The sequence below is a fragment of the Pelecanus crispus genome, chromosome 7 (assembly GCF_030463565.1).
Source record: "Pelecanus crispus isolate bPelCri1 chromosome 7, bPelCri1.pri, whole genome shotgun sequence".
NCBI lineage: Eukaryota > Metazoa > Chordata > Aves > Pelecaniformes > Pelecanidae > Pelecanus > Pelecanus crispus.
Window position 1 is genome coordinate 8,506,605 of NC_134649.1, and position 24,697 is coordinate 8,531,301.

Here is a 24,697-nt window from a genome sequence, read left to right on the forward strand (position 1 = left end):
GGCTTTGAAAACTTTCTGGAAAACAATACTCCAATTCCTGGATTTAATGTTCCAAGCTACGTGGTTTTGTCTGATAAAGTCTGACCTAGCTAGTCATGTATTACAAATGATTGGAGTTGTTTGGCTTGTATGGAACAGCTTTACTGCGTGTTTGCCGGAGCCACAAGCAGATAGTTTGTTCAGCTCCTCTGCCCACATCCATGTGAGGGGGGTCTACGCTCATGTGAAACATAGCAAATGGTATTTCTCTGTGCTGATTCTAATATTAATCTACCTGAGAGCATTAGTGAGGAGGGATTTTTGCAATACACTCTATGCATTTATTTTTCTCCCATTTTTGTATCTGTAATTCTGAACACCTGCTCTTTCTAATTCCCACCTGTAAGTTGATTTTGCTGGGAGGGTCTATGCAGATTTCTGCCTGACCTGTTTAACGGAGTTTAATTTCTCTAATCGGAGAACAGGATCCATTGCTATGTGACTGATGCAGCCGATCTATGCCAATAAAATAAGTACAGCAATATATTGAAACTAGTAGTTTGCAGACACCGCAGGCCAACACTTCTTGTTGCTTATAACTGACAGATTCTAGAAACAACTATTTGTGATTAATGGGCTGCAATTATGCAGCAATACTAAAATGAAATAGGACTAAAAATACCCCATAATGATTTTTAAAATGCTGTTCTGTTAATGAGAGGATTTGTCCATCTCTACATCAAAGAGAAACTTGTTAGCTCTTTGAGCTTGCCCACCTGTTTCTAATGCAGAAATAGAAATTGCTAATAAACAAGTGAAGACAGCTGCTATGTTGAGACTGAAAATGTGCTGATAAGATCAACTAGTTGATGAGTGATATGGTAGATACTGCAAAGTGCACCAGTATTCGCAGAGAGCTAAACTTGGATGTCTGTATCATTTTGGGGCATTTATTATGTGGCTGTTGGATATCGGTTTCTAGCCAACAGAAAAATAGGTGCATCAGGTCTCTTTCATTCTAGGTCAGTTTGGGTTTTCTCTGGTTTCCCCTGTTTTATTTTGATACACAATTTCACAGAATTAGGGAGTAGAAGGAACAGTGCTATGGAGTGTATCTCTTCCGCCTTCTGAATAGAAGGTGGGGGAGAAAGTTGCATTTTCAAGTCACCAGCTACCCATTATATCTGTAAACAGGCCTCCTAATGAATTGCTTTGCTAGTTTTGTCAGGACAGTTTCTCTTAAAGCATGTGGCATATTAGAGAAGTTCCATGCCTTTTCTCCCCACTCCATCTCAACTTTATGTTAATGAACTTTGCATAATCAAATCAGGCCCCATAACCAACAGGACTTGTTCCAGATCTTAGCTCTGTTTCCCAAAGAGGGCATTTTTTCAGTAACACTCAGAAAATGATATCTATCAAATCACCAGCGCGTTTAGAATTTAATTTGCTCTATCAATTGCAATTGTCGTGCTACTTAGCTGTGGGGAAAAAAAATGGAATTTTCCCTGCCACTTTGTAATTCTTTTTACAAGCTTTTTCTCTTCTTTCTTCATTGAATTTGTTTAACGAACTGTTTTGGAGATTTTCTGGTTTAGCCTGGCTGCTGCTTCTGTGTCTTTGAAATAGATGAGGTTAAATAAAATACACTGAAAGTTTTATTAAAACATAATGGGGGGCAGGGGTGTTAAGTATGAGTGAAAGAAGAAATCAGAATGGGGTTGGAGGTATGTCTTGACTCACAGATAAGGAACAGCTTGTGGATGACTCAGGGAAAACATTAAAAGGCATTATGGAGTTTTCTTTTGAGTCTCCCAAATGTTCTAGTCTTTATTTTTATTTTTCAAGAAAATCAGAGATCTACTACAACATCCCATTTCCTCTCCTCATTCTTCCCTTACTGCTTTCATATCATCTTTCACTTTCTTCCTGAGTCTGAAAGCATGGCGTAATAGTGATGGATGCAGGAATATCATAGCGTTCTGCGAATGCATGTTTATGTGTTAATTCTAGGAAGGGTGGGTGGGTTTCAGAATGAAAATGACAGCTGTGTTGTAGCATCATGGTATAGGACAATTAACATAACAGAGAGGGCTCTACTGGTGATATTTAAGTGAAGGATTTGATTCATTTTCATGGCTAATGAAAAGGAGGAAGTGCTTTGAAGACATGGATTATGTAGAAATTCAACTCTCAGGTGAATGTGGATGGCACAGGATACTTCATGACTGGGACTTGGGAAACAGATGTTGAGCTTCCAACTGATTTGTAGTTTATCCTTGGGCAACTTGATTTTTTGTGAATCCCTGTTTTCTTAACTTGGAACATGCTTGAAACATGTAACCTTCAGTCTGTGAGGTGTTTCAAGAGAAGATGAGTGAATTTATTATTGTTGGCAACAGAGTGACTATGACACGTCTCCCAAAGGACATTTAGGTTTCGTGGTGAGCCCCTAACAGAAGACAGTAACTAGTGATTGAAGTGGAGATGAAGAAAAGAGGTGGGTAGGATAGCAAGAAGATGAAAAGCAAGATAGAAGAAAAGAGATGGATAGGAGGGCAGGAAGTCCTTAAATTCCTTGTGGGTCAGGTTGCACCTGCTGGAAATGCAAATGCTGCAGGGAGGCTTTTATTGTAAAAATGAGGCTGTAGTGGATAATGCAGCAGAAACTATCTGTGACTTGATTTTTTCTTTTGTGCTTGCTCTGCTGAAGGAATTTCTGAAAAATGATGACTTATTTTTTGTAGTGCTGCCTACCCCTGTACCCTGGTGTAAAAGGTGCAGCCAGAGCCACAGTCATTTCTTCCCCTTCCTGACCAGCAGTGGACAGGGTAGGCTCTAACAAGATTAGTGTCTCAGCTGCTTTGTCACTTCATAGTGTTGCAGGTCACCCTAATGCAGCTTGGGAATTTGTATTGCAGCAGAGTAGGAAAGTGCATTTAGTAGAGCAGGCATTGAAAGCTGTTCTTGAAACGCAGTCCTGTAAATCCTGGCCGCTGGCAGCCTGAGCTGTTTAGTTATGTTTTATGGATCGGGTCATATTGTGTCTGTCGCAGCTTCCAGGTGCCAAACTCCTTCTGTGATGGTTTTGTCAAGCATTTTGAAAGGGCACAAAAACAGCTAGAGGGTCACCATGAAGAACAACTCAACACATGGGAATTGTTCTTCACAAAGAGCAACTGGCCAAAGGTGAAAGAATAAGCAAGAGACAGATGAAGGACTCTGGGGTCTCAGTGGCTGTGGTGTCCCCACTATCCCTATTCTCCCTGTGTTTAGCACTTACTAACCATGAATGAGCAATAAAAATGTAGTGACATACTTGCAGTCTCTGTGCTGACATAGGTGGTGGGCCTGCAAGCTATGCAGAATGTCTAGATAGACTTGAAACAACGCTTCTGCTCATAAGTGGTAACTGCTGCTTAATTTCATACCCTATATTATACCCTTTTAATCAGAACACTCCCAGGACCCACCTTCTAGCTTGTCAAAGGTCTTTCCCACCAGTTAGGAAATCACTTGCAATGTAGATACCATGACCTTATTTGTCAGCCTATCAAAGTGTAACTTGAAAGTAGGCTCAGCCCAGATAAAATAATTGCTGTTTGCACAAACAGTAGTGCTGGGGATGTGCTCCCTGTGAGGCCATCTAACCTGCCTCAAATATAATTTAATAGACAGAAATAAAATAAAATAAATCAAATTAAAGCATGGAAGTAATGCATGCAAACTCTCAAATGAATTTGGATTAAAACATGCAGTGAGACTGAATAGTTGGTTTCTTCACAAAGGAAACACCCTAAATAATACAGAAAACAAAAATAATTTAAGGAGATCTTTTGATTTTGAGAGTTGATGGGGATGTTAGATGGCAGGTGAAGGTTATTTTTTGATGTGTTTTTCATTACTTGTATAGTCTTGCAGTTAGAAAACATCAGTTAGAAGTCTCTTCATATTTTGGAAACAAGGCATTAGCATAAGAAGCTTTGTTAGATATAGCAGGAAGATAAATCATCTTTGCAATGCTAGCCATTAGCCTGTCATGACCATGATTTACAGGGATTTTCTTTTATTTAAATAAGTGTTTCTTTTAAAAGCATTCTGATAGTTTACAGAGTGGAAGACGAAGTGGTAGTGAATGCTCTGAAATATAATGTTTTCAATATGAGCGCTTATGGCAAGTAGGAGAGAGGAGCTCATGCTGTGGATTGTACAGACTGTAAAGGGTTGCTGAGCTACAATGGAAGGATTCTGTGGCAGCATCAGTTGAAAAAGTTTGAAGTTCTGCTGGGGTGAAAATGCAGGAAGGCGCTGGAACTGAGGAAACGTCACAGTATCAGCTTCGTGAAGCTAATCTGTGTACTACACATCATGAATTCAAACTGATCAGCAACCATCACTCATGCTGTTAAATTATTTGCCAAAAAGAAACTTCTGGGGAAGATTTTTTTTATTTTTTAAATAAATTGAATATCACTTAGGAAACTATGAAATAAAGAGCAAAAACCCATTTTGTGTGAAAACTCCCACTTTTGCAATGATATGTGGAGTGGTGAGGAAGGACATCACATGTTCCACTTCTAGTTATGTTCCTTCTTGGGACCACTAAGACTCTTTTGCAGCCTGACTCCTTTACTCATGAGTACCTTTTTCTGTGTTTTGTAGCAATTTGTGGGGAAAAAAAGGACATTTTTCTTTCCCCTAGCCTTCCTGCCATCTTGTTCCTAAGAAGAAACAATTTTCCTCAGACTAGTAGTCTTCCTACCTTGACATTCTGCTCCCTGTAGTGATTGATGTAGGAAGTCATCATTCATTAGAAATCGTTTCACTAGCATCTAGAGAACGTCTTACTGACCTTAGACAGTGACTGCTTAGTGTCTTACCACATACTGTTTGAAATTTCTGCGTGTAATCTATTTTATGCAGTGGCAAAACTTTGTTCCACCTATCTTTCTGTCAAGTATTCTGGGATTCTGATTGTGCTCTATGATCCTGATTCTTTCTTCATCCTTAGGGTATTTCAATAGTAGAACTGCTTGAAAATAATATGGTATGAATTTGCTTATGAACTTCAAGGTTCATCTCTGTACGTTTCTTGAAAAACTTGTGTTGCTCTTATGGCCTAAACACTAATGTGAGCTCTTGATCTGAGGTTTGAACACAAGATGTTAAAACACTGTGTTATTTCTAGGGTTCTGGAGAGCAGTAGGGGAATAGAGATTAGGACCAGCAGCTAATAGTAGATCTGCTACTAGTATGAGTTCTCCTAAACATTTCAGGGGAAGGAAAAAAAAAAAAAAAAAAGATGTTCCATTTATTGTGTTTTTAGATATAAAGTGCTAGTGCCTCCCACTTTGGTCTTTGTCAAGACAAAACTTTATGCATAGAAGTAGGCTTCTTGTCAAGGCTAAAATAGGCAGGAAGATGTACCATTCAGGGGCAGACAGTAGGATAGTCTTCTGGTTTAAAGATAGTCATAATTTTTATGCTAAATATTTCCAGTTCAGTCAAATTCTGTTTTGTGTCTGTTACACAATGTGTCATGTAGTCTAGAAGATGAAAAATGGTGCTGTTTGTGTCATGATGCAAGATCATTGAGCCAACACCAGTTTTGCTGTCATGATGATCTGATTGAAACACCTTTTATGTTGCTCCCTTATTTGTATTCTCTTGCTCAGTTGTTTGGGGAGTTCATCTAAGAACTTGCCATCAAGACAAGATTCATTATTCAAAATTGGGAGACAGTTTTACCTTATCAATCTCTTGTCTGTGGAAACCGAGAATTTCCTTTGGGATAAGCTCTGGGCAGTGCACTTCTAAAATTTAGGATAGACTTGGACAGCAATGATGTGCCAGTCAATTCAGTGATGCCAGACCTGCAGAAGGTCCTTTAGTGTCAAGTTGTTGACATAGTGAAGTGTTAGAAGATGCCTTTTGTAGACTTGTCTGTTTTCTTTCCTTTTTCTCTATGAGTTTTTCATATGTAACAAAACACGCAAGTTAAAACTCTCATAGCTTGCTTACTGCAGGAGAAATGCAGCATAATGTTTTTAAGAAACATTCCCTGCCAGGATATTTCTGGAGCAATGGAGTGATAAATATCAAATCAAGTGAAGACCAAGAATTTAATTTTTCCCATCAGAGCCAATCTGTGATGCTTTTTATCTTGACAAAAATTGATATTTTATCCCTTTGATAATGAGAAGCTCTGGCTGCACTTCCTTTTAATATATTTTATTTCTCACAAGTCATTCCCCAAGGAAGACCTTAAGTCAGAGGCAGAGATGGATGTGTGCCTTTTAAAGGTACAACACATGTTTAAAAATAAAGATTGCTTTATGCTGTAGGTGGTATTAGGTGGGTTTTAAATCTCTGTTCTGTATAGACAGTTTGTGGGCAAAAAGCTCTTTACTATAGAATTTGTCTTTTGTAGAGCAGAACAGCTTGAAGGACTACACAACAGATAGGAAAATAAGTTGTTATTCTCAAATTTGGCTGTTAGTGGTGAAAGAAGCACTGACAGGTGTTCCATTTTCCGTGCCCATTTTAGGGCTAATGGGCCCCAGGTGCAGGTCCTAACTTGATCTTAGCCTGATGTGGTCACAGAAAGACTGGGCAAAACTTTGAGATCTTCACACAGCTTTTTACCATTCCTCTCCTGCCTAGATTCACAGAAGGGGATTTTCCAGAAAAATAAGGATTTTTGGAAATGGATCCACTGAAATTAGTAAAGAAAGCAAATGCCTGTTGGGTTATTTCTGTCCCCAGCTACTGCAAGATTGTTGTGTACAGAATGGCTTCCTGTGCTCTGGGCAATGCGGTTTTAATGTTAACTTTTACCTCTCCACAGGGGAGACTCTTCAATATAACTCACTGATATTCAGCCTAAATGTTCCTTTGTGAAGTTTCATCCCATTAACCCTGGCTTCACCCTAGTTTAGTACTCTAAGCAATTCCTCTTGCTGCTGTGCCTGTTCTCAAAGTGATGGCAGTGAAGGGCATGGGGTATTACACTGGGGTAAAGGCTGTTTCTCTCACGAGCAGGAGACATGGATTGAGGCATCGCTCACAGTGAGAAAGCCATTTACTCCTGGAGTGTGCTCTGGGGGCATCCCCTCTGCAAGCAATTCCTGCTGCAGACTGTCTGTCTGCTGCCCTTCCTTTCTGCAGAGAAGCTGTTAATGCTGTCCACAGAGCTGGGGACATGGCTGGAGGGCAGCTCATGCCTCAGAAGTCACAGCTCAGTGATGCTCTGCCCTCTAGGTGCAAAGTCAGCTTGATCCCTTTAGGGATCAGATACTTGGAGGTCTCTCTGGCTAGGGATGTAACTAGAAAGTGCAGAGTTGTTGCTCTTACAATGTTGAAATGTGCCTTGCAAATGGGATAGATGGGCTGTGAGTGAGTAGTGGATATATAGAATGAAATGTAAAAGTAAGGGGTGAAAATATTGCTGTTTTGGAACTGAAGCCTTATTAAAGTCCTGTCTGTCCTATTTGGGCAAATTCTTTCTAAAGTATCATATGTCACCAAAATCCCATTATACTGTCACATAAATTATCAGAGTTTCCTTTTTCCATCACTGTGGATTACCCAGGGAGATATTTTTATGACAATGGAAGCTTTTTCAGTCTGCTCCTCCTGCCTGATTTCATTTCAGATGAAATCCTTCTCTCGGAAAAGAGCCTATGGATTTCATAGCTCTATGGATCTCTGCACTCTGCCTGTACAACGGTTATCCTGCAGGTCTCTGCTGCACCTTATCTCCTGCCTGCACCTTCTTTTAGGCATGGGACAGTTTAGGGCAATGCTGCCACTTCTTTAATCACAATGAATGAGAACACTGTGTAGTCTTTTTTGATGGATTTCTGCTCCAGTGTCTTCCAGTCTTCTGAGCATTCACTGATTGGTTCTTGTCTCAGGCTGGTGGTGTTTTCTTCACACGAAAAACTCAGAAGGTGAAAGAGTTCTATGTATCTAACTTGAAAATACTTTTTTTTTTTTTTCTACTTGCCATGTCTCAGAGGTCTTGTGTCTCTGCAAGGCAATCTATGTTTTTCCCATGCTGGCTGCAAAACATATGGATTGATGGTTAGGCTATGGCAATACAAAATACTTGAGTATCTGAAATTGTCTGCTGCCATAGAACAAATTAAGGCTGTAATGTGTGTGCTATAGAAGCAGGGGTTGATAGTCTGGAGCTCCCTACATGAGCTAGCTAGATAATCTATTGGGAGGACTCTTGGAGCTGATCTTAGTGTTTGCTTTTCACCCCTTTCAAAGGGTGCATACATAGAAGCTGAGAACCAGTAGACTTAAGGATAATAGAGGGGCTTTGGCAGATCCTTACTAATGAAAGGAATCCCAGTAATTATATTACTTGAATCTTAAAGTGGTAGGACTGTCACTAACAGAGCAGGCAAGAGAGAACTTTCCATAAATATTTCTGATCTGTATGTGAGAAGAAGCCCAAATGATGTCAAAATATCATGATGATGAAAAATTTCTAATTAGTCACTAGTTGGTGGCTAAAGTTTAACATAGTTTAAGGTGGCTAAGATTGAGTAGTAAGCAGACACCTTGCATCAGAGATCAAAGGAGATGGCTGAGGTGCCCTGTGGACTGGAACAGCGATTCCAGCAGCTCTCGGAACACAGAGGTAGTTCCAGAGGACTAGAGGGGAATCTTGGACCAAATTTCTAAGGGCATAAGTAGAATGACATATGTGGCTATAGGCCTCAAACCGGCACTGTTCTGGGCACTGTAGTGTAGTGGCTTGATGCAGGACTTTATGAATAAGGACCAAGGTACACAAGGTAGTGTAAATATGCTGGCACAGCTGTGAAGGCAGTCAAGTCACTACAGATTGGCTCAGTTGATAGACAGTAACTTACATTTCTTTTTTTGCAACCTAGCCCCAGTGGACAGTGAGAACAAGTGATTGCTATCTCTTTTTATAGCAGCCTTTTGCAATTTAAAGGTTATCTCCTTCTCTGTTCATCTTTCCTTTCTGAGTTTAATACCCATTTTCTCCAATTTTTCTTTGTAAGTTATGACTTCTGAACCTTTTATCATTCTTAATGACCTCTTCTCCAGTTTTCATCAAATTCATTGTTAAACTAGCATGCTCAGCAGTGGGCACAGCACTCCAGCTAGTTGTTTTTGCTTGTTGGGTTGAGCAGAGTGAAGTAACAATGTTCCTTCCTCTTAGCTGTGACAGTTGCCTCTTAGTACATCCCCGGAGAGCTACCATTTTTGGAACTGCTTTGCATCTCTAACTCACCTGCTATAATCCCCTGATCCTTTTGGCAGTATTTCTTCCTACCCAGCTGTCCCCCATCTTGTTTTTTATTCCCTTGGAATCTGTCTGAGGGGAGGGAAGACACCTGCTGGGAGCCCACAGCTTGGGCAGCAGCGGCTGAGGAGACTTGGGTGGGACCAGGAGCAATAGAGGCCAAGCCCCCTCACCTATAAAAGAAACCCCTGGGGAGGGCTAGCAACCAGAGCAGACAAACATGGTGTGGAGCAGCAGCTGGCACAGGAAGGGCTGTGAAACTGCTGGCTTGACCAGGGAGGAATGGTACCCACCCAGCAGTAGGCCGTGTCCTCTCTAAGCTTTACACCCACCGCAACTGATGCAGCTTCCCAGACAGAGCTCCGGTGGGAACACACTGCCACCCAGGTGTCAGGCTGCAGGGTGTGCTCTGCTCTTACACCAGTATGGGACAGCAGCAGTGAGCACACCTGTGGGAGGTGCACCTAGGTGGAGGAACTCCTCAGCTTAGTGGCAGAGCTCTGGGGGGAGGTAAATGCAAGGTAGCTTGCTTGTCATCAGTCTAATAAGGTAGCTGCACTGCAACAGTTACATCATTTCAATTTTGAAGCTTGATGTTATCTGAGCAGTTCAGGGGATGTACAGGGTGAGATGGGCTATGCCAGTGAATGTTGAGTTGGCATATCCAAAACTGGATTGTAATGCAGTGGTTGGAAATTTCAGGTAGACTGATTCAGATGCACGCACTTAATATGGGGCTGTTAGTTATAAACTGAAACAATTTGCAGAGGGTTATAGTAGGTTTTCCCGATGGTGCAAGTTCCAAAAATGAGATTTGTTGGTTCCCCAATCTTCCACAAGAGATACACTTTGATTTGAACAGGAATTAGTGCATGTGGGTTTCCTTTGGCGTCAGTTGTACAGAAAGTCATGCTAATTAGTGGTAGTGTATCCTGCTGCCTTCAGAGTTTGGGATTTTGGAGCCTGCCCCAAAACAGACTTGACAACCTGCTTACCAGTTCCCTGGAGTTAAAAACCAGTGGTAGTAGGATATTAAGCTGTACCAAGGCTGGGCAGTCAGTACCCATATTCAGCTCCCTGATCATCTCTGATTCAGAGGTGAATGAATTCATAAAACACATGCACAAAAGGAGGTTGCCAAGCAACTTGGAGCCTGAAACTCCCGCACCAAGGTAAAGAACAGGCAGCTGAGGCAATTTGTAATGTTCACTTCTTTGCCATAGGTAACAGTAATAATACATATAAAATAGAGGTATTTAAGAAAGGAATAGCTCATTGATAATTCTGGAAAACAGCAGCTGGTCCTGACAGACTGTGTATTTTGCCTCTGTCTTAAGATGTGTCTGCTTTTGGAGCATTTAGCCCAAAAGCAGGGTCAGCAAGGAGACACAATGTTGGGGTGGGGGGAGAGGAGGGGAGGAAAGAATTATTACATCTTAAAGCAACAGAAAGACTGACAACTAGAGGAAAAGTTTTAGGAGGGAAGTAAAGCAGCTGACACAGATTCTGCCTCAGATCAGTCTCATGTTTTCTGTGATCTCAGTATTTGATGCTTTTTACAAACATACTTTAATATATTCATTGTACATCGTACCAGATCCTGTCTTCTCTCTGGCTTTGTGTAACTATGCAGCCTTGGGCATATCAGATGTATCCAGGACAGGATGCAGCCGTGACATGCATGGAAGAGCTACATGGTGGTGTTCCTGTTTACCCATCATTTGATTCACAGAATACCCTGTAGTGGCCACAGCAAATTAAGTTGGAAGGGACAGTTTAGATTTCTTGGTTTCTCGCTTCTGTGTCCTGGGGTAAACTTGACCATTTGATTTGTGTAATGCTCATGATAAAGTCATGCTGTATTTAGGGATAAGGGAAAAAATAATTCTGTGTCTTAATGGCCCTGGGCTTGGGGTAAAAGGAAGAGAGGTATGCAGAAGCACAGCCAGAAAAATTCCAGTCAAGACCTCGATCTAGGTTGAATTTCTCACATGCTGTGTATATAATTCCCTTTGACTCCTTATAAAATCCTAGCCCTGTGTTGTATTGATGCCCTGTCCCTTTACAAATGGCATGGTTCAAATCTCAGCTTGAAATAATTTAGAACATCAGCCCAGGTCAGGGCATCTGGAACTGCATTTCATTTCCTTTCTGTGCTCCTCTTGATGAGGGACACTGCTGTGTTAATGGGGTTTTGTTTGTTTCTTTCAGGCTGCTCTTTCCCCAACTGATGTCATGATTAGTGACATCAAAGTCATCTCCTGGTGAACCTTGGTGATGACATGACTAGAGGGGGATTCTCATAACAAGCAGGAGATTAAGCAGCAAGTTAGCAGTACTGGAAGAACAAAGCTCTTATTTTCATGCATATATCCATAGTCAAAATGAGTGAAGAGAAGGGGAGATGGGAAGTAGGTGGTACATTAGTAGAATTGTTACTCAAAGGGTTTTTGCTCAGAGTTTTACAAGAGGAATCAGTGATGCTTTAATCTCTCACCTCCGGTATCGTTGGTGCCACATTATATTCTGGGCATGTCGAAATGTAACACAGTGTAACGAGACACGATCTGTTGGACAAGGCTTTATGTAGCATGAAAAGGTTCCTCTGCTTTCTCTTTTTATTATTTACATTCCTGGAGAAGGTTATGTGTCATGTGGGCTTTGCAGAGATAAATGACTAACCTGAGCTTTCTGGCAGCTTCCCCAGAACTCAGGGAGGATTTTGCCTAAGTGTTGGCCTGAGGGTTTTGAAGACTCAAGCTCAGTTCTGCACCTGGAAGGAGGTATATGAGAAAACTTGTGGTTGTATGTCCTGAAGATAGGTTTGGTGGTGCACAGGAGGCAGTCACAAGGGGCACTGAAATAGCACAGAGGAAGGACAGCTGGGCAACAGCGTGAACCAGTAAGCGGTGCTGGGTGGTGGTCAGGACTGCAGTCATGGGGGCATTGGAAGTCAGGAATGAAGTGAAGCAGCTGAACTGACGTGCAGACATCTTGATGCAGACATCAGTTGGAGTGCTGAGTATGGCTGTCCAGAGCTGCTGTCCACTACTTTCATGACCCCTAATGTTTATCACAGTTACCACAATAATTTCAAGGCAGATAAGTAACTGGATATGCTGTAAAGCATAGGATTTGAGTGTCTCCTGCCTGCCACAGAGTTAAATCTTTGTTTCCCAGGTGTTTCAAGGGTAGCAAGTTTTATGGCCATGTCATCAGCTCTTTGCTCTATTTGCTGCTTCATTAGTCTTCACACTGGGTGCAGTCTGGGGGAGCACAGCATTTGGATATGGGATTTGGCTGTGATGGCTTCCATGAAGGGAACAAGCAGTTAACAAGCTCTGCAGTTTCCTTGCTGGCACATACCTTTGTTATGACTCTCCTGTGGATGGGTTGTCAGAGCTGTGGATGTGCTTGTCAGGAGGGGAGCTTTTAAAGGAAGCTTTAACTGGAATAGAGAGACTTCCTTGGCTGGACCTACAGGCTATGGGCCCCTCCATTGTCATCCACAGGGAAACAATGTAGATGATCTCTGTCTAGGCTACCCCCCCAACCCCTGTTTCCTAGGTTTTAAGGTCTGGAAACTCCAGAAGCTTTTTCTGACATTGAATCTGAGTAAGACAACCTTGACTTTGATCAGCCTTGAGAGGAAGAACAGAACTCAGGTCTCCGAGAGTCCCATGCTATTTGCAATTAGTAGAATTATGGCAAACGTTCCTGTGTTTCTGAGATGAGAAAGTCCTTGCTTAGAGTTTCTTCCCACCCCACTCCCCCTCCCCATCCCCCTTATTTTGACTCAGGAAAGAACCTCTCAATTAAGATGTTGTGCTCTCTCCCAATATACAGAAGAGATAAGAGTTGTTAAAGCTGTATTCATCAATTGCAAAAGAGAACACATTTTTATTTTGCTTTGTGCTATTTACAGCTGTTGTCCATGAGGAGTCCTCAAGAGCCTCATTCTCAGCTACAACAGCACAGTCCCATAAGTTTAGCTCAGCAACAAGCCTGCAAAACAGCACTAAATCATGGTGATGGGAGAAAGAAGAAAATGTTTGGAAATGGCAAAATGCAGCTGATGTCTTCGTGAAAGCTAGTTTTTGCTTATTGCTATTTTAAAGCATTACTAAGGTAGACTGTAATCCCAACTAGCTGGAGCAGAGTAGAAATTGCGTACTCTAATTTTGGGAAAAAGAAAATCAGAATGGCTAGTAGTTCTGCAGGAGCTAAAGGAATCTTTTGCAATCCATAAGTGCCTTAGGCACTTATGTATAGACATTGACCAAAATATACTAACCTCACAGTAAGGTAATGTGTAAGAATGATAGAAGACTAATATATGGCTATTGAGAAACAGAGTTCCAGTTGCTTTACTGGACCAGAATACAACTGCTCTGTATGAGCTCTTTGAGCTGAGAGTGCATTCACTCTTCTGGTGCCCACCAACTGCTTAAGAGGAAGGCATGGAAGTGGGGAGGTGTGGAGGGGGATTGTTTCTGAATTTGAGTCTGCATCTCTGGAAGATGTAACTAAATTGTACTGTAATGCACATATTGAGCAGAACTGTACAGAATATACAGTTAAGGAGAAAAATTAGTGCTTATTCCTTCTTTGACTGTGAAATGAGAAATTTCACCTGTATTCTTAGTTCAGATGCAGCCTTTGCTTTGTCAGACAAATCACTAAACAGCTCTTTAGCATCTATATTTTTCAGCATGGTGTTCTACCTCCCTATTTCACATTAATTGATTAATGATTTGTAAAGCATTTGGAAACTGAAGGATAGCTTTGGGAGCTAAGGGTGAAGGTGTATAACTTGCTAATTCAGCATTTGTTTACAAGGGCACTCAGCTGATGCCTTTGGTTTTGTTTTCTGTCCTGTTACCACACCCAAGCCTGTCAGTTGGGGTCCCTCAATTCATGCAAGGGAACAGAGACTGAGCTCTGACTTTGCATGATAGAGCAGGACAAACCTATCCTGGCATCATTGTGATGCCCTGACAGATAATGGTTTCCACTAAAATAAATCTGTCAGGTTGACTTGTGACAACAGCCTGAGATTGTGAATGCTCACAAAAGGATCATTTTAAGACAGATAATTGCTTTGTCCTTTCCCTTTATTTTCTGTGCCTGGCAGGTGTCTTCCTCTGCCTTCTCCTGTTTCCTTGGCCCATCCGTGGAGTATGCTCAGCACAGATGGGATCTTCAAAGAATCTGCTGTCAAACTTGGTCTTTTCTAAGCATATGTATACTGAGAGATTTTGGAGACTTATAACTAGACCAAATGTGGGTGCTTTTTCACAGGAACAGCAAATAACATACCTGATAAGAAGGAAACTTTCTCTGTCAAGTTGTTACTTTGAAATGGGTTCAGTAGAGCTTATCAATGAACTGTTTAGTAAGATTTTGACTTTTTTTTTTTTTAAAAGCAACCCCCCAAACCCCTTCCCCTCCCCCAAATGCCCACAGCATATCTCCCAATCCAAGCATATCGGTAGAAACAGCTGAACTCTTCTAGTTGCAACTTCTGAAAATCAGCTTTGCAAATCAGAGTGTGCGTCTGTATTATATGAAATTGAAAACTGTCTTTCCACTGAAAGTAACAGCCTGTCCTAGCTATGCACGTTGTTATTTCCACCTTCTGTTGGATGGATATGAAATGATGGTTAGTTTTGAGTGCTCTACCTCTGCAGCTTATCTGGGTAACATATTCACATATTTTCTTTAATTATATCAGTTTAGCTTGATTAATTATGATTCTAACCCTACAACGCAGGTTACTGCCAGAGATCAGACAGCTTGAACGTCCTTGGAGCCCTTACAGGTGGACAGATCTGCTTAGAGATGTGGAAAATAATCAGTTGTTAATGGTGAAATACTGAAAGTGGAGCAGGGCCTTAGAAAATTAAATAACTTCTAGCTGCCTTTTAAACCTTAGTGAAATTTTATAGGGTCAAACTTACAAGAATTGCCAGAAAGTATGCTGGTACCATTTTGAGAGGCAATAATCTGCACATGGAAAATGCCCTCTAATGGTACATGTAAATGTCTGTAAGGTATCATAGAATGAACAAGCAAAGGGACGGGGATGAAACTAGCATATGCTGGTTCTGAGGACCAAACCTGGGATCAATTGGCAAACAGCACCTGCAGGAAATGTCTGGGCTATTTAGGGATGTATCTTCCCTCAAATATGTCTTGGGTTGTTATCTCAATTAAAAAGGAATAAAACTGATTGGAAAGCTATTATTCAAAGAGAAGTCCTGTCTAGGGTTTTTTTGCTTTATTTTACAGACAATCGTCCTTATGTGTTTCTAATGGCCCGTGTTCACCCTGGTGAAAGCAATGCCAGTTGGGTAATGAAGGGGACACTAGAATTCCTTGTGAGCAGTGATCCCATTGCTGATCTCCTGCGGAAATGTTTCATTTTCAAGATTGTCCCCATGCTCAATCCTGATGGAGTCATCAATGGCAAGTGAGTTGTTACATGTACTTATTTTGGGGTTTTTCTGGGTTTGTCTGAAGGCTTTTACCCCTGTACACCTAGCAGGTCTTGTCTTCAATGTTTCGGGCCAGGAGAATTCCCTTTGCCTTGTGTTTTATTCATCCTGTATCAGTCCTGTATGGAAAAATGTGAATCTGAGATATAGCCCAGTGTGCTGTCTTGCATTTGTCAGATGTCTGTGATTCTGTACTGCGTGTGGCCATCAGATTTCTCAGCTGCCTAGATTGAGTATTAGCAGTGCCAGAGAAACTGGATCTTTCTCGCTAAATGGAGATCTATCTATTCTGCTAAATCAGCAGGGCAGACTTCACCTGCAAGACAGATATGCTTGGGAATAACTGGCTTTAATTAATGCTTTGTACAGCCTGGTGGGGGGGAAGATGAGTAAGGATCTATTAAATTTTCACATTTTCATGGAAATATTTCCTTATAGTGAAGCTCCCTCCTTCTCCCGCCTCCTTTTCAATCTTCCCTCCCACATGTTTCCTAAGAGATACTGAATTTGAGCTTGGAAAATACTGTTTCCTTTTTGCATTCTTTGCCTTTACACCATCCCTGCCCACCCACACTACCTTGTCTTCCCTTTCCCTGTACGTGATTGGAAAAAGTACAACTCTGCTTCTCATATGTTAACATGAAATAAACATCGCTATGCAGCCAGTGAAAGAGGAATTCCCTTTGGAGGCTTGAAGAGTGCACTAAGATAACGTAGGCTTGCACTTCACTGGAAAAAAATCTCCAGTGTCTCTGCGGAGAGTGGAGTTTGTTCACTTCATTCGGTGTTTGTGGAGTGGCTGTAAGTTTAAAAACTGTCAGTCCTGTCTGGTGCAGGGGTGGGACATTATGATCCCAACCTACTGGTAGCTGGCAAGTTGTGCTTTTTGACCTGGCAATAAGGGCTTGCAGGTTTTGGTAACAGCTGTGTCCCCTGGCTTCTTGCAGTGGAACACAGGACCAATCTCAAAGCTGAAAGATGGGCTTAGACAAGCACGGAAGCACATAGCAAAGTGTAGAGGAACAACTTTTTTTAAGCTACGTTCTCCTGTCTGCTTTTGTGTGAATCTGTGCAGTTCACGTGCTGCAGAAAGAGAAAGCCTATCCTGAGCGACAACTGAATTGAGTTTGTAGAGTTCTACATGAATTCATTTCAGTTTGGGGCGAGGGGTTCAGCAGACAGAAGCTTGGGCTTTTCTGACAGTTTCTAGTCTGTGACTATGAACAGTCATAGCTTTTGTGCTGCTACGCTCACCAGAACTTGAATGTATCAGTAGTCTGGGAGGACTGTTCAGAGTAGCTGGATACTGTCCCAGAGTATTCGAAGCCTATGCTGGCACCACATGCTTCCTTGATCCTTCCAGACAGCAGAAGCAAAAAAAAAGAAAGGTTGTGGCTTTTTTCCCCCCTTTCTTTTTTCCCTTTCACTGCACTTAGTTAAAGTTTCCAGCAGATGGAGGACTGGAGGGAATGTCTGACCTTTTTTTCCTCCAGCTGTCAGGAGTATAGCAGAGAAGGGGCCCTTGGGAGGGAGGACGTGGCGTGCTCTGATACCTGCAAGAAGTGTACTGCCTGAGCTCATGTCACATGGGAAGGTGTTTTGCCTTCCCTGGTGCGTATGAGCTTAAACTGTAATTAAATCTGGTGGTGAATGGAAAAAGTTTGGTAAGCCGTGCATGTGGGATAGGAGCAGGGGAACAGGGACTTGGCCACGGCTCTGTTACTGATCATGAGACCTGGGGAAGGGAGAGAACCATTCCTTTATGCTTTAAATTAAATACTTCTATCCTGTGAAGCCTCCAGTGGCCCAGATACTCTTCTTATTTCTTCCCATGTGCTTTTTTAGTAGACTTGGGCCCTCCTACACTGAAAGAAATGCTTCTGTTCTGGGCCTTAGGTTTACTGGTGGTCTGCTGGAGATAGTCATGCACATCGGAGAAGGCAAATACCTTTCAGGCCCTTAATGTCTGTATGTATACATATGCATTTATGTGGCTACTTAATGTTCTGCCTTGTCCAGGTTTAAATGCTCTGGTAAACTCTGTTATCTTTCAAGTCAGTGTTATGAGAGAAAGTTTTCTGAGGAAGCTGGTCTATAGTCCATCATTGATCATAGTACTTGTAAGAAGATACTTGCTCAATATTTTTTACATCTCTAAACACCATTTCACAACCCCTTTCATGAAGTGACTTGTTTGTCCTGGGATTTACAATCCCTTTTGCGGAAGTCCCACCAGGTGTCCCTGAACAGACTGCTAGAGTGCCTGGTGTTCCCTCTGCCAACATCCCAACCTGCTGTTCTTTTCTAGTTTTATACAAGTAGTTGTGCTCTCACACCTTCCCCTGGTGAGGACTGGACATACTGAATGCATCAAACCCACTATCCAGCCCAACAAGTATCTTGGCTCTGAGCTGGACACGGGAGACACTTACATGTGGTAACAAGTGATCTTCTCTCTTACTGCGAAACAAGGATTTCTTCTGTTTCTGTGCCTCTTGTTTTCATCTTGGTATCTCGGTATCTTTATTCAAGAAGGAATTGGATTCTTTTTTGTTGACAGTTCTTTGAATGCCCTTGCTCTCTCTCCTCCCCAGCCCTGTGTGCTGGGGTGTGCATAACACTTCCCTGCCCGTCGCAGAGACGAATGCCAGCGCATGGTTACAAAGGATTTCTTCCAGCAGCCCAGCTGTGCCCCCTCCCCAGCTGGCTCCCTGCCGCCAGCGCAGCTCAGCGGAAGAGCGCTCATCCCAGCAGGGTACCACACGATCATGCTTCAGGAGCCTTGCGCAGCAACAAGACGATCAGGGCCTTGGTATTTGCTTTGGTTAATGTGATCTGAAAGTTACATGCAGAGAATATTCCTCTATCACAGACAGGACTGCAGTAATGCGATTATGCTCCGCCTGCGTGTGGCTGAGCTGGGAAGCAGCTCTCCACTCTCCCTTTCACTTCAGTCAGTGGTCTGAGAATCCGTTCCTGTCTGTCAACGATGGAGAGACTTGCAGCCCCGTCACTGATGCTAAATGAAGGTAGTGGTGATGCAAGTGTGCGTGTACGAGTGGGGTTGTCATCACATAAAAATATAGATCACTACCAAATATTGCAGCTAATTTTACTTTGTTCAATCCAGAGAGAACTGGTGAGCAATTGCTTTGCTGTATGTGGCTGAGCAGTCAGGTATAGGGTTTGTCAAATAATATTCAGCTGATCTGATAACAGCTATATATTTTTCAATTAAATAATAGTCATTGCTTTTCATAAAGTTCATCTTACACTTTCTGCCAGACACTGGCTTTTGACTATTGCTGGTGATGGGATGTTGCCTTATATAGACCTTGGGTCTGACCTGATACGGTTATTTGTATGTTTTAATTTTGTTTCTTTCAATATAAATTACAAGGAAAAAACAGTCTTAATCTCCAAGACCAGTAAGTGTAAATCAGTCTGAAATGACAGCCATATTAAACTACTCAACAGAAAGTGTCCTTGCAGGCTGACTGTGTTTTGCACAAGTTGTTCTGTGAGAATCCAAAATAGTAAGTGTTGTTTAGTCTTATGGCTTGCTACCTTCACTTATATCTCTATCCCCTTTCTAAACTAAATCATAGTAAAATAAGAAAGCTTTAAAAGGAATTAATCTATATTAAGTGTTGGGGAATCCATGAAGAAGAGTACCACTTTCATTAGGGAAGTGATATAAAATGCAGTGGGTGAGAGACACCTGTACTTTATTCCTGGCTCTGCTACCGATGGACTATGTGACCTTAGTCCTTGCCTCCCCCTTTTTGCTGAGTTTGCTTCCTTGGAGAATGAGATAATGACATACCATAACTTTTGAGCAGTTTGAAATGAAGACTGAACTATGCAAATTGGGAGGATTTTCTCTTCAATCTAGATCTGCTATTATTTTAACTGTTAAGCTTGTCTTTAACTTGTAGAAGGTGGACAACATTGTTCTCTGAAAACTCTAGATTTACTAGGAATGGTGTGGAGTAGCCTTTGGTGAAGCTTTTTGGATTGCTTCAAAAAAAAAGTTCATCTGTTCAAGTGAAATCTTTGTACCCTGAAACTAGATCTATTATAGTCAGAGTTGGGTACAATCCTGACAACAGGGTTCGATAATGGCATTTGTAAAAAGCTTAATTATGGCAGCACGAAAAGAGGGTTTTATAAAGAAACAGAACACTGCTGTTCACACTGCTCCACATAAACTCATTATCACCCATTTGATCATCCAGTTGCATGTGTGCTCGTACATGCCTGTGCAGTTGTGTGCTAACTTGTGATGTGCTCTATGCTGTCTTTTGGGTGCACCTGCTGTGCATCCTCCTGTCTGCAGCCTGCTCATGCAGCTGGTCCCCAACATCTGCTCAGACCTGCGTGCCATCTACATGCACACCTGGCACTCCCACGTGTGTATGCAGCCACAACATGGTAGTCAACATTTTGTGGTTTTGGCTGGACTTCTCCAGACACTGCAGTTCTAGATAAATATTGCTATTTATTACACCTAAATTTATGGTTATTAATTATATCAGTGTATAACCATACACAGCAGTAATAAATGATGCCAAATGTTAACAATCAATGCTTGCCAACTGTGCCTGTTTGATGAGGGTTTTTTCCCCCCCAGTTCCCAGAAGTATTAAATTAAAAATGATCGGCCTTGCAAGGTCATTGATCAAGCAAGAAGTGGAAACTCCTGGGGAAGTGATTTTGTTTTAAAAAATACTTCACGTGCAGACTGCTCATGGAGTGTCATGTATTTTGTGTATTCAGAAATTCTCTTCCCACTCACAAATTTCTAACTGGCCAATATCACAGCTCTCTGTTGAGTTAATGTCTCACTCCTACATTGCCACCTTCTTCCTCTTCCTTTACTCTTTTTAATGTTTCCTCTTTCTTTTCTTCTGTCTGCCCTTTTCTCACTCTCCCCTCCCTCCTACTGAATCAAAGAAGCTTTTCAATGAAAAGAACTTGAAGCATTTTATAAACAAATTGAAGCAATCAGTGGAGATAGGAGCTGGTGAGTCTTTTTTTGGTAAAGGAAAATGAATTTTTTGGAAGTGGCATGATTTCTTCAAAGCCAGGGAGTAACCATAGTAGCAGTTAGGAAGAGGAAATCCTGATTTGCATTTTGGATTATAGCCATGGACTATTCTTTATCTGGTTGGTTTTAAAACACCCTGTTCCCTCCTGCACCTGCCCTCCCACAACACAGGCTGAGTAAGCCTTTCTGCTGCTCAAAGGTAAGGCTGGTGACGTGCTGGGTTTCTTGTCTCTTGATTGGTGTTTGCTACCACTTTAGTTAAGCTGTTTATTCCATCCTGGTTTATTTATGGGGCTTTGTTCATTACCTCCTCAAATCCAGCAGAGAAAAGTTTTACCTCTTTGACAATTACTGAAATGGAGAAATGTCCACTAAAATTCTTTCTAGAACTGGTTTCCTCTACGCACTCTCACAAGTTATAAAGGGAAAAATGAGTGTGCTCCCACTTATTCTTTGGAAACTGATCCTTTGTTTTTTGAAGGACACTCTTAGGAGAAGGAGTAGAAGCACATTTGTCTCTATGCCCAGAATGCACTATTTGTATATATGGCTTTTTTTTTTCTCTCCTGTATTAAAGCTTATTCTCCTACATTGAGACATTGTATTCTCCAGATAATAAGAGGCAGAATGGATCAGGGACAGGAAAGAAGGTAATGGCCAGTCTAAGGAGTCAGTTTATGATCCAGAACTGCATCCTCAAGGATTAAATCTTGAGGTGATGTCACACAAAGCTGTACAACTGCAGACATCCTTTCCTCCCCCTCCTTCTTGTTATCGCTTCTCTGTGGTCAGAGGATTGAAGAGGAGTTTAAGTCTCAGAATCTAGCCTTGCATGACTAAATTGGTGCCATGCACTCTGCAAACACACTCCAAAGGCTCTCTCCAGACTACCTAATCTATGATGTGTGTGTGTCTCTAAGGATAGTGCAGAGATGTGAGAAGGCTGGGGAAGGAGTGTTTTCGAACTATGTCATTAATTGATGCAGTGGGAGAGTTTGTCCCTAGGAGAGAGAGAGGTACTACAGGATTAGCAAGCTGCTGTTCTCTGGCAGATGCTGTATGAATCTGGATAAAAGGCCATTTTGTAAGAGTCAACCCTTACTTATTTATAATGGCTGTGCTTAGAGTTGCACACTGTAAGGTGACATATTTGCATGCGCTTTCCTCAATGCCTCAGAGAGGATGAAAATGTTAGTTCTGGGAGCATCTGTACTGACTTGCTATGTGGCTCTGGGAGGCACATATGAAGTGTGGGCTAAATTTCCTGAAGCAGAGTAGAAGTTTTCTCAGCTATTTGCTGCTTTGGTGCCTCAGGTGTTGCTTCTGTTGCCCTCCACTAAGAGGGCAGTGATGGATTTGGGAACTTAGGGTAGCAAATCTGGCTAGTGCGTGCACAACATGACATAAAATATGAGCCGCGGTATTCCTCATCTCTCATCTCTGCAAGCTGTTCCTTGGTGGAGCCAGAAGTGGGTCTGGCCTTGTACCATGTGCTTCTCTGAGTACTTCCGTGTGCTGTGGGAGGTGCCCCAGCTTCAGCCAAGGCCCTTTGCACTGTGCTGATGTGATAGCCCATCCTTGGCTCTCCTTCTGTGATAAACATCCGTCTGCAGTCGGCTGCACCCCAGGACTCTCCCTTCTGACAGTGCTTCCAATGCAGTATTGTTTATTCCTTCCTTTATCAGCTGGAGCTGCTGGGCCCCCTGAGTTATTAGCTCTATTCACTCATTGTCAGTGTTTCCTCCTTCATAAATATGCCCCCATACGTCTCTGCTCCTGAGGAATATGCTTTCTCTTCTATTTACGGCTTTTCCCAGGCCCCCACCTCCTCATTGCTCTCTCCACCCAGCGGTCCAATAACAGCCAAGGAGATAAATAAGCTACATAACTCTTCCCAGCTATTATTTTTTGTTGTTGTTGTTGTTACCCTGCATGGTAATATATATAATAACAAGGAAACAAATCTTATTACTAAAGTAATTACAATAAATAAAAAGCCGAGAGGGGACATGAAGGAAGGGTCTGTCGGGGGAGTGATTGCAGTAGGATTTTTTAAAATTTAATTTACTCGAGATGTTCTCTGCCACTTTGTTGATACCCTGCTGAGGGGGGCTGTAACTAATTAACAGCCAGCTGTTGTTCTAACACCCTCACCTAATTTATTGTGTGGCTGAGTCTCTAAAATAGGAGCCTGTGTGATATCATTGTCTATGGGACTCGGCACCAGCCTCATGTCAGTGGTTGGCTTTATTGCTTGGTGCTTTTGTTTCCCAGAAGCTGAATAGCTGAAATTTTGGGTGCTTTGCTGTTATTCCTTTTATCTTCCAGCATATCCCATGTGCTTCTGGGAGTTTGGGCCAGAGAGTACACTCAATCTATTGCATTATAACTGCTTGTGCCAGTGTCCAGCCTAATAACAGACCAACAAAACTGCTATTTTTTGACAAATTGCACCACTGTCTCTGTGCTTTGGTAGAGAACAAAAAAGACCCAGCAGTAGAAAGTCTAGTGTGGACAGGGTCTAGGGTTTGTTAAACTCTAAAGTCTGGGACCTCGTTCTCCTGCTTGCAGGTTTCATGTGAAAGCACCATATTGTTGCTTGCCAGTAGAATGGAGATTACAGTACCACCTGGCTTCTAAATGGTCATGAAAACTAATTAGTTAATGGCCATATTAAGAACTGGAAGGATTTAATGCATTGTCCCTTGTTTCATTAGTCTTCCAGTTGCCAATTGCAAAAGCATGTGCAGTCTTTGAAAGCACTGAAACAGTAAAGGTACCCGATGAGTTGAGTGCCTCTCCCCTGGCTCTTTCATACCCAGTTTATGCTGGTGATGCAAGGTCACCTGGGAATTTCACTACAAAAATCACTTAATGTGGGCTCAGTGATATTACTGTCTTGGACAACTAAACAGTTAAGCTTTTAGCCTTGGAAATTATTTCATTTTAGATGGGTATTAATTTGTATTTTCAAGTTAGCATGAATATTAGATATCAACATGATGTTCCACAGGCTCAGAAAGGAGTCATTTTGTTCTGCATTCGTTTCTATTTTCCTGACCGACAATGCGAGTTCATAATCAGATGTGTGCACTCCTTTGAAGACATTTCCAGGAGCCAGGAGACTGGTATACAAAGCTAGCATTTAGCAAAGTTAATGAGATGATTGAATTATGTTGTTATTCTTGTTAGCTTGATTGTGTATCATTATCCCTTTTGTTTGTTATTATGCTTATTTGAGTTATTCCCACAACAATTGTGCCTGTGCTAGGCTCTGTATAGAGACAGGCAAGGAGCAGCTGGTCCCTTGTTAGGAACTGATGCGTTAGTGGCACAGCCTATGTGTTAGGATTGGTGAGAATGAAAAGGATGCTGGGCTGTTGGCTCTCATGCAGCCTGATCCATCTTCTCAGCCCTGGTTACATGATGAACCTCATGGAGGTGTGAGCTTTGTAGTTACAGCTCTTCTTCAGTATTACATCCTGGGATAGGGAAAGCATCCTGCTGCAATGACTTCCACAACCACCTGATGAAGCTTTGTGAATGATACCTTGGTATCACCAATGCAGGAATTGGAGAATTGTATTAAAAATCAAGAACCTCTTTATGCCTTCTTGGAATTTGCAGGAGGTATCTGCAAACCTTGACCCAGCTGGCCGCATAGGTACTCCTACACTGAGAAATATTATAATTACTGCTGAACTTGGATTTTACTTCTTACCTGATTGTGGTAGGCATCAAATATTGGTATCAAAGTTGAATATTTTGTAGATGAGCTAAAGTAATGAGTAAAGGGGCTGTTTTGGTCACCCATCTCAAGATCAGGTCTGCTTATCCAAGTTAAAACCTATTGGAAGCTACAGATTCAGAGCTGGAGTTGTT

The 24,697-nt window shown here is 41.9% G+C and overlaps 1 protein-coding gene across 1 annotated transcript in view; it reads left to right on the forward strand.

The window, feature by feature from the left end:
- Positions 1–24,697, forward strand: part of AGBL1 (AGBL carboxypeptidase 1) — a 279,320-nt gene that overhangs the window by 87,177 nt on the left and 167,446 nt on the right. Inside the window, exon 17 of the mRNA XM_075714164.1 lies at positions 15,560–15,740. Within this exon, the coding sequence (XP_075570279.1) occupies positions 15,560–15,740 (181 nt within the window). The remainder of the gene's footprint in view (positions 1–15,559; positions 15,741–24,697) is intronic.